General features: G+C 36.9%; 3 protein-coding genes across 3 annotated transcripts; 1 reads left to right on the forward strand and 2 right to left on the reverse strand.

The window, feature by feature from the left end:
* The first annotated feature begins 1545 nt into the window (after positions 1-1545).
* On the forward strand, positions 1546-3596 carry LOC125594663 (50S ribosomal subunit assembly factor BipA-like). Its single transcript, XM_048770771.1, has 5 exons — positions 1546-1830; positions 1990-2040; positions 2115-2198; positions 2302-2352; positions 2456-3596. The coding sequence occupies exons 1-5, from the start codon at positions 1750-1752 to the stop codon at positions 2537-2539; spliced, it is 351 nt and encodes a 116-aa protein (XP_048626728.1). The 5' UTR covers positions 1546-1749; the 3' UTR covers positions 2540-3596.
* A 1765-nt stretch (positions 3597-5361) lies between these two features.
* On the reverse strand, positions 5362-5919 carry LOC125594662 (mavicyanin-like). Its single transcript, XM_048770770.1, has one exon. The coding sequence runs from the start codon at positions 5917-5919 to the stop codon at positions 5362-5364; it is 558 nt and encodes a 185-aa protein (XP_048626727.1).
* Positions 5920-7627: 1708 nt separating this feature from the next.
* LOC106444862 (oxysterol-binding protein-related protein 1B-like) lies at positions 7628-8413 on the reverse strand. The gene has a single exon (XM_013886280.3). The coding sequence runs from the start codon at positions 7979-7981 to the stop codon at positions 7727-7729; it is 255 nt and encodes an 84-aa protein (XP_013741734.1). The 5' UTR covers positions 7982-8413; the 3' UTR covers positions 7628-7726.
* Positions 8414-9362: the final 949 nt, after the last annotated feature.

The raw sequence follows: 9362 nt of genomic DNA on the forward strand, positions 1-9362 counted from the left end.
ATCAATAAACTCCGAATAGAAATGTTAGAATTAGTAGAGTAAAATAAATATTGTATTTTGTTGCCTTCGAGTTAATGAAGAATCACGTGAGTTCCCCACAGACATATATGTTTTCTGGAGCAAAGGAAAATTGGCATAGTTCTATTACAGGTACGTTTACCTTTCTCTAGTTTCTGGCCCTAATAAGTCTTTTTTTTTTTTTTTGTTACGTATGTGAATTTTCATTAAATCAATAATGATGCAGAGAGATACATTCAGCTTGATGAATCAAAACCTATTGTATCTAAGTCGCTACTCAAAGCAAGTGTGTCTTAGGGAGCTACAAAAAAAAGCTAAAAAACTCACCAAGACAAACAAAGTTTCAATCGCAGCCATATGGATGTGATTAAAGCTTGGCTAACATTATGGTTCAATTGACAACCATTAAGTTAACAGCAGACCACAGCGAATAGATTGATGTCGGGACCTGCATCAAAACCGCACGAGTCCAAAGAGGTCACAGCCAGAGAACAGTCTGAGGGACCGCATACCGTCCCGAGGGCGACTCCAACCGTGGAACAGGCGAAGCAGGGTCGGCAAGTCCTGGTCCGGCCATTCCTAACCAGTGAAGTCCACTCCAGACACTGCTAGCTCAAGAAGACGGCAAGCTGCACTCCTGAGAATCCAAACCGATGAGGAGGAACCAGCAGATGAAACACAGGTGGAATACTGGCAGATGGAAGCAGAGGTTTATGCGGCTGAACTCCGGTCCCATCCCGCGAGCAGAGCACAAAAGGTAACCGGTTACAGAACATCAAGAGAGGCAGGGGACAGTGGCTATCAACCTTCTGAAACTTGAGAAGCGGAGGAACAAGAAGCTCCCATCAGCAGGTAGAAGAGGAGAAAAGACCCATCGAATGGAGTAGGGACATAGCAGAGCAACGGCACGAAAGCTCTGAGTCAACCCAAACCCCAGACAGTTCTAAAACCTAACTAGGCGCCATGGTGATTGTCGAAGAACCAAACCAGAAAGAAGTCCGCGACGATAAGCTTTGATATCGTCTTTTTAACTCAGAACGAGAGAGGGAAGTTCTTATCATTAGCAGCCGGAAGAGGAGCAAGGGGAGACAGACGAGGCAGCGACAAGAGAGGCGAAAGCAACGACGCTCAGCCACTCCGTCGGACCCTCCAAGAGAGAAACTGACCCAGATCCGCTTGAAATCAACCCTAGATCTACCACCTAGACGGTGCCTCCTGCTCAGATCCGACTATCCACATCCTCGCCATCACTCCAGGGAGACCGAGGACACACTCAGTCACCGCTTTGATTTGCCGGTTCCGACCGCAAACCGACGAAGAACCAGAGAAGAAGAGCAAGGAGGATATGGAGAAATCGAGGCTAGAGAGGGGATGAAGCTGGACTCAGAAGCGATTGGGGTGGCGACAGACAGGTAGATACCCTCCGTCGGCCACCAGAACGAGAATCAGCGGTGGCTTTGTCGAGTAGAAGATGAACGGTGGGGAGAGAAAGAAAAGAGAGATCCACTCTCACCTCTCTCTAACTTTCCAACTACGTTTTTAAGCCCTAATAAGTCATACTCTTGCCATAACTCAATATCTAACCATTTGGTGGATAGCTATATCTTGTTGTGTTATGGCTGGTTGTTGAATAGAAATATCCCTTTTCACTCGAAGTCTTTGTTTCCTAAATGTCGTGCCTGCATTATTAAGTTATAATTGAAATTTATATTTCTTGATGCACAGGTTTCGATGGGATATGGAACTATTACAGCTCATTCACTGATGGGGTTGGAAGCTCGTGGGACTCTCTTTGTGTCTCCGGGACTGGAAGTGAGAACCTTTCTAAATATGATAATATATATATATATATATATACATGTTCTGTTCCTTTATTGGTGTAGTTATTCATAGTTAGAACATTTATGTGGTCTTTGCGCGTTTGATCCTTGCTAATGCTTCATCCTGTTCTGTTTCTTTGTATTTTAACAGTCATACGATGGCATGATTATCGGTGAGCACTCACGAGACACAGATCTTGATGTAAGTTGGTTAGACTCATCCTTCTTGCGCTTAAAAATGACAATACCATGGGCTCACTTGCCTGCAAACTACAGGTTAACCCGGTTAAGGCCAAAGAGCTTACCAACATTCGCTCTGTTAACAAAGACGAGAATGTGAAGCTATCTCCACCTCGCCTCGTATGTACCTTTTTCTCTTTAGCTACTTTTCTCACAACATCGAAAGAGACAAGAAACCCGTTTTCTTGTTGACTAAAACTTCTTATCTTTCTTTTCTATTCAGATGACACTTGAGGAGGCTATAGGATACGTTGCCTCAGATGAACTTATTGAGGTACCATTGTTAATTAATCGCCAATCCTAAGTCCAGCTAACCACGAGGAACGTTTTATTTCTGCCTTCTTGTGATGTATTGTTATTGGTTTAAATGTCTTCAGGTTACTCCAAAGACGATTAGGTTGAGGAAGAGATGTCTAGACGTTACCAAGCGTAAATCACAGAGCAAACGAGCCAAAGAGTAACCTTCCACCGGTGCAGTTTTTAGTAAAAGTTGGTTTGGTTTCTGGCTCTCTTTCTTGTCACATTCTTACACAAAGAAAATTATTGAATATACACTATATACGAGGAATATTCAGATTACATAGATCCATAACTTATACGCAAGAAGATGCATTCTTCTGTGAGTGATTTACAAATCACTCAGTGAGAGTCAGTTAATGTGATTTTATTACACAATAAGTCAATTATTGAAGTAGTTTTGCTATGGTTGTTTACTTTGCTATCCCTAACGAAGCTTAACGTTTCTTTTTCTTTTTTAGTTTAATGTTTTTAAATTTTAAATTGTTTTTTAATTGGAAAGAGATAAGAACGACACTAAAGAATTTTCAACCACACCTTTTTATATTTTTTCTCATCTTTTGCACGTTTACCTAAAAATTGTGCTGAGAAAAGTTGAAAAATCACGCCGAAAAACTTAATTGATTTGACGACGGAGGCGGTGGAGCTAGATGGCATAACAGAGAAAGTATCTAGGCAAATATAGACTCGATGACTTCAATAACCACAAAATCCTTATCTCCTTCATCCTCCAAAGCGTAGTCTCAGATCTCGATCAACTAACCACAATCTGATTCCCAAAATTTCAATAAGAGAGTTGTTCATCCATGGTCAAAGTCACAGCTTATCTTCCTTCTCATATGAATCAACTCTTCATTTTGTTTTGTCTCCGCCATCGTCACTGCTCACTCATTAATGCTCTCCAATGGTCTGAGTTTGATTACCACTTCAAATTGTATTAAACCTCTTTGTCTAATACTCTTATTATTCTGTCACTGGAAAACTCTTTTACATCAAGTCTAATTACCGCTTTGAACTATACGGCACTGCGTGTCAAAGCGTTCGTCTTGTCAACGCCGCATGAATGTGTTGGGTATGTATAATTTAGATTTTTATTACTTATTCATAACAAAATTTTCATTTAAATAAACATTATATGCTCTTAGTTGCAGTGATGTGGTTTGTATTCTTAAATACAATATTAGTCATATGAACACATGTAGATATATGTAAGAAGTACACATTGTTGATGTGTACATGTGGATATCATATAGGAGGCGTACACGTGTACATAAAGAAACTCTATGTTCTTTGATTAAGCATCCATATTTATTTGTCCACATATACATGTGGTAGCATGTATGTGTGTATTGTATATTAAATATCTTTAAATTAATACTTGATAATATCTAAAAGAATACAACTTAAATTAACAACTCAAATGTGATGTGTAACATTTCCGTTCACAACAAGTAGAAGAAACGTGAAGGAAAAATATGCTCAGAATTTAAACACAACTTTTCAAGACAGTGTGGAGAAGAAAGTGATCAAGTATTTTAATTTGGAACACTATAAAATGTTTGTTTCATTGTTATTATGCGTAGCAGTATTGTGTATACTAAAGATGTTTTATGTATTTATTTTTGTACATATGTATATTGTTTGCAGTTGTACATTTTGATATTGAGTATCTGTACATGTTGGCAAACATACATGTGGATAATGTACAAGCGTACATGTGGACAATTATATGTGTACACTAGAGTATTAAATCCACATGTACACTACGTACAATATTTGAATTAACGTTTATAAATGTAGATTTCAACACAATTTTATCATCCATTAGTAAAATTAATATTAAAAATGTCTTTTGAGTTGCTCTGATTTCTATTGGTGGCTGTAATAAATTAAGCTTCAACACTAACAATCTTGTATCATTATCTTTCTTGACAAAGATATTTATTGGAAAGACTTCAATAAGGCTACCAACAACAACACCAATATCGAGAACTTAAAAACTATTACAAACATCAAACTATTTTTATCAGAATAAAAAGGTAGGATTTTTTGGCGGAGACGCCGGACATCGGTAGCGGAGACGCCGGACATCGGTAGCGGAGACGGCATAGAAAAGTGGTAAAGACGTTGCAGGTCAGCTATTTCTTCTCCGTCGTCTTTTATATTGCTTCATCTACATCTTCACAAAACAAGCTTCTACAACAATGGCCGAAAAGAGAGAGAAAGAAAAGAGAAAAATAAAAGAGATAATGAGAAAAAAAAGTAAAAATTTGTGTTATTTAGTTAAATATTAATTCGGTTTCAATTGAGTAAGTTTGGTTTTCATAGTACACAGGGGTAATATTGGGTTTGTATAGGTTGGGAAAAGTGAAAAGTGCGTTGGGAAAAAGAAAAAATGGGTGAATGGTAGAAACTGTCTTAAAGTGGTATTAGAAAGTATAAAACTAACCTTGAGCGTAATATTTCTTCTTCTTCTGTTAAATAACAAAAAAAAAATTTCTTACGATAGTCTTTTTGGACCAGCGGATTTATGGTCATAAAGAGTTTTGTGGGTGAACTTGGGTAAATCTTACGACCCACACGTTTTATAGTAATGTCTTATTCTTTATACACAACGCGTTTAAGATATAACTATTCGTAAACAAAATCTGTGATAATTTAGAAGTTAAAAAAAAAAGATTTGTGATTATATGGAGAAATATCCATGAAGGTAATAGAAAACCAAACACCATTAACATTAGAGTATAAGCAATAATAATGATGACAAAAAAAAATAATAAAAAAAATTTACTAACAAATCTCAAAATAATTTTAACCAAAAAAAAATCTCAAAATAAAACCCTAAAATAACATAGTTTTAAGACAAAAAAAAACTCTTAAAGAAAAACTAGGGTTTGTAGAAGAACGAATGAGAGCAAGCTTAACCCACTCCACACACAAGGGTCTGAGGCTGCATTGTGAGGAAGTGATGCAATTGTTGCAGCATCTACTGGAAGAACCACAAGAGGATCCTCCAACGCGGTGAAGGCTTTGGTTTAGGATCAGGACTAGTAGGCATAGGTTTAGGATCAGGAAATGTAGGATTAGGTTTAGGATCAGGAATTGTAGGATTAGGTTCAGGGTTAGAATTAGAAGTAGAAGAGTTGTTTTGTTGAGTTGTGGCAGGATTCTGCAGAGAGGCAGGCGCCGTGACTAGGACCTCAAGCTTTTGACCACATTCACAGTGACCAGGCACACCGCATATGAAGTAATAGTGTCCGGTTCTGTTAAGCTTAACCGGTTCATACTCAGAGTGATATGTGGCCAGAGCTGAATTAGGGTTACACAACTCGTAATCTTTGAAGCTCACCTCCATCACGTTGTGGAGATCTTTGTTGTATTGAAAGATGAGGGAATCTCCAAGGTAGAAAGTCTTTGAAGAAGACCATGTCTTGTAATACTCAAGGCCCATCTTTGTCGTCCATCCGTTGGTGTCTCCAACCTCGTAAAAAGATGCAGAACGAGCTAATCCGATTAGTGACAATGTTACAATTAACAAAGTCATGATTGTGTTCTTCATGATTGATATTGTGATTCTTTATTTGCCGGGAGGTAGAAAACAATGAGAAAGAGATGGAACTACAAATAGATTTGTGTGTGTTTATATATAGTAGAACTTGATGGAGGCTTACCATACTTTATTCGTTTTAGGATTGCAATTTTAATATGTTTGATTAGTCCACGTCGGATATATGTTAGTGAAATTGTTTGTTTTTTCCTTTCTTTTTTTTATTTTCTATTTTTTTAGTTAAACTTTCTTTTTTCCTTCCTCATTCATTAGAGATTTTGATATAATTTGGTTTCCTAGTCGATGTATGAATTTCTTTAGAAACAACTTTCCAGATTTTATATTATATAATTAAAATTCTATTTTCGTATAAAATTATATATTCTTTGATCTTTTAGGACAGATGGTTTAAAATCTTTGTAATATTCATCTATTTAACCTTCATTACTTCTGTGAATTACTTCTTTAAACCGTCAATACATATGAAACTACAAAAACAGAAACTTTAAAAATACAAACAAAGTAAGTAAAAAAGGAAGAAGTTATTAATAACTTTGGAAAAAGCTTAAAAGAAAAGAGAATTGAGATAATAACAATACTTTTTGTTTAGTCAATAAATATATACTCAGGTTTATCTTCTTATTTTAATTTATTTCTTTTTAAATAATAATAGATGATGATGATGATCATCAGACATCAGATAATATCAAACAAAAATTATTATCATGCGTAATATCAAACCTATTCGTTAGCTAACATCCGTTCACGGTATGGCTACTGGTTTTACGGTTTGGGCACTCATGAAAGGCATATTGGTTTTGCATCAAACTCTTTAATCTTCATGGACTCTTTGGTTTTTACTCTCTTTGACTTTTGGTTTTTATTTTTATTTTTGCAGTTGAAAAATAAGCTACAGGTTCTCACAGTTGGCATTGGTGGTGTTGGTTTAGTCTCAGCTTATATTTCATGCAACACCAGAGATAACACTAATTAGGTTTGTCTTTCTCCTACAAAGGACATCAAAACCTCTCAAAATTAATAACTGTGAAGTCATCTGATCGCATTTATTTGTATCTGTGTTGGAACTTCTGTTAACAGTTTTGGTGCTGGCTTGATGGGTTCATTAGCTTACATGAGAATGTTTGGTAACACTGTAGATGCCATGGCAGATGGAGCCAGAGGAGTTATGAAGTACGTGTTACCTGTCTTTCTATTCTCATTCATTTCGGTTATCTATATTGAGAAGACTCACTCACATTTTTCTTTTCTTTCTTAGCTTGATTGATCTGATAGAGGTGCAGCTGGACAGCGACGGTTACTAGTCCTGGTTGTGTTGGTTATGATATTCATTAGGTGGAACACGTAAGCCTTTTCTCTCTTCCATTTTCATATCTTTTTCACAACTAACTTGGTTTCATCAATAAGATTTACTTTCTGAATATGTTTGGCAGAATACTTGTTCCTCAGTATGAATTCATTGCACTTGGAGCTGATACCAATGTTGGTTGGGTTCTTTACTTACAAAGTTGCTACATTCTTTCAAGCTATAGAAGAAGACATCTCCATTTCTAAAAGCACCTACTTCAGTTTATATAACAAGTTTTTTGTTCTGTGTTAAGTCCAGCGGTTAGGTCAAAGTCAGTGTTGTAAGAAAATGTAACTAATAAACTCACATATAAACTCATTCATACACTGCAAACTACCAAGAGATAACTTAGAACACAGAAATCAAAATGCAGAAAAGAAAAGTACTTAGACAAAAGTGAAGCAACGCATAGAGAGTTTAACTGTAACTCTGAAACTTTCAGACCAAACCAGGTCCAATGTTGGTCTGAGCGTAATCTTCGTGAAGTCTTCCTTCGTAAACATAATCGAGCTTCTCACAAGTCATCTTAATCTCTTCAACATCTTTCTTGGAGCAAGTATCATCGGCAACAACAACGGTCGTCGTTTCGTTTTCTCTAGGTTTGTAGTTGGTGACAGCACGATGTCTCGAAACAACAATCTTTATGACCTTGTCGTCTCCGAAAGTAGTGCAAGAAATGACTTTGGCTTCCATTTTTTCTTTGAGTCTTTGTTTTAACTCTGCTTCTGACGCAGTCGGAAAACTTTAGGATTAGCAAACACTAAAACTAGAACGAATTCAAGTTCACAAGCGATGAATTTGAAGATAAAACTCTGGAAATCCACCAGATTCGATAAAAGCTCTCATTTAGAATAATAAGTTGTGTCTTACAAAAACTTAGAACCTCTCCTTATATAGAGAAGGATCTCAACTATAAAATAGGAAAAAACCAAAAGTGAAAACTAAAAAGAAAAACTCACAAAAATAGAAAATATCAAAAAGGAAAAACTAGTGAAAACTAAAAAGGAAAACTCACAAAAATAGAAAATATCAAAAAGGAAAAACCAGTAAATCCTTCCTACATCAGTCTCCTCCACCTCTGAAGAACTTGTCCCCAAATTCTCATCTACTTGATACTCATGAATGTCAGCTACGTTGAAGGTATTAGAAATGTTCATAGATTCTAGGAGAGCCACAACATAAATTTATCATTGATCTTCCGTAACACCTTGAATGGTCCATACTTGCGTTGTTGCAGCTTATTATACGTAACAACCGGGAACCTCTCTTTACGGAGGAATACCATCACATCGTCCCCTTCTTTGAAAATTTTAATCCTTCTAAGTATCAGCAGCCCTTGTTCTTCTGCCCAATAGCCTCTAACTTAACTTAACCGCTTGCTTCTTTAACAGTGAAAAATTTCTTCAGCCATAGCCTTAGCTGATGCACTGACCCCAGGAGCCTTAGGCAGTTTAACCAAATCAACTACATGCTTAGGGAGCAGACGTGTATACCAAAGAAAAAGGTGATTTCTCCGTCGCGGAATGCACATCACTGTTGTAAGCAAATTCCACTTGAGGCAAAGCCGAGTCCCACTGCTTTGGCTTATTACCACAAACACTTCTAATCATATTCCCTATAGTTCTGTTGGTTACCTCTGTCTGCCTATCAGTTTGTTGTGGGTGAGCTGTAGAACTCCTGTTTAGAACTGTCCCAAGCAGCTGGACAGCCACGGTTACTAGTCCCGGTTGTGTTGGTTATGATATTCAACAGATGGAATGCGTAAGCGCGATCTCTTGTGCATTATTATCTTTTCACTACAACTAACTTGGTTCCATCAATCAGATTTACTTTTTGAATATGTTTGGCAGATTACTTGTCCCTGAGTATTGGATTCATGCACTTGAAGTTGAAACCAATGTTGGTTGGGTTCTTTACTTACAATATTGCTACATTCTTTCAAGCTATAGGAGAAGCCATCTCCGTTTCTACTCAAAAAACCGATGTCTAAAAGCACCAGTTTCAGTTTATATTAACAAGTTAGACTGTTGTGTGTTAAGAGGCCAGAGTGATTAGGTCATCAGTGTGAAGAAAA

The sequence above is a fragment of the Brassica napus genome (assembly GCF_020379485.1).
Source record: "Brassica napus cultivar Da-Ae chromosome C3 unlocalized genomic scaffold, Da-Ae chrC03_Random_21, whole genome shotgun sequence".
In the NCBI taxonomy this organism is placed as follows: domain Eukaryota; kingdom Viridiplantae; phylum Streptophyta; class Magnoliopsida; order Brassicales; family Brassicaceae; genus Brassica; species Brassica napus.

What these genes read in the sequence shown, in the direction of transcription:
- LOC125594663 (XM_048770771.1), top strand. Translation starts at nt 1,750, where the DNA reads ATGGGATATGGAACTATTACAGCTCATTCACTGATGGGGTTGGAAGCT. An exon ending in CACGAGACACAGATCTTGAT is followed by an intron (nt 2,041 to 2,114) that starts GTAAGTTGGTTA and finishes TGCAAACTACAG; the next exon opens with GTTAACCCGGTTAAGGCCAA. An exon ending in AGCTATCTCCACCTCGCCTC is followed by an intron (nt 2,199 to 2,301) that starts GTATGTACCTTT and finishes TTTTCTATTCAG; the next exon opens with ATGACACTTGAGGAGGCTAT.
- LOC125594662 (XM_048770770.1), bottom strand. Translation starts at nt 5,919, where the DNA reads ATGACTTTGTTAATTGTAACATTGTCACTAATCGGATTAGCTCGTTCT.
- LOC106444862 (XM_013886280.3), bottom strand. Translation starts at nt 7,981, where the DNA reads ATGGAAGCCAAAGTCATTTCTTGCACTACTTTCGGAGACGACAAGGTC.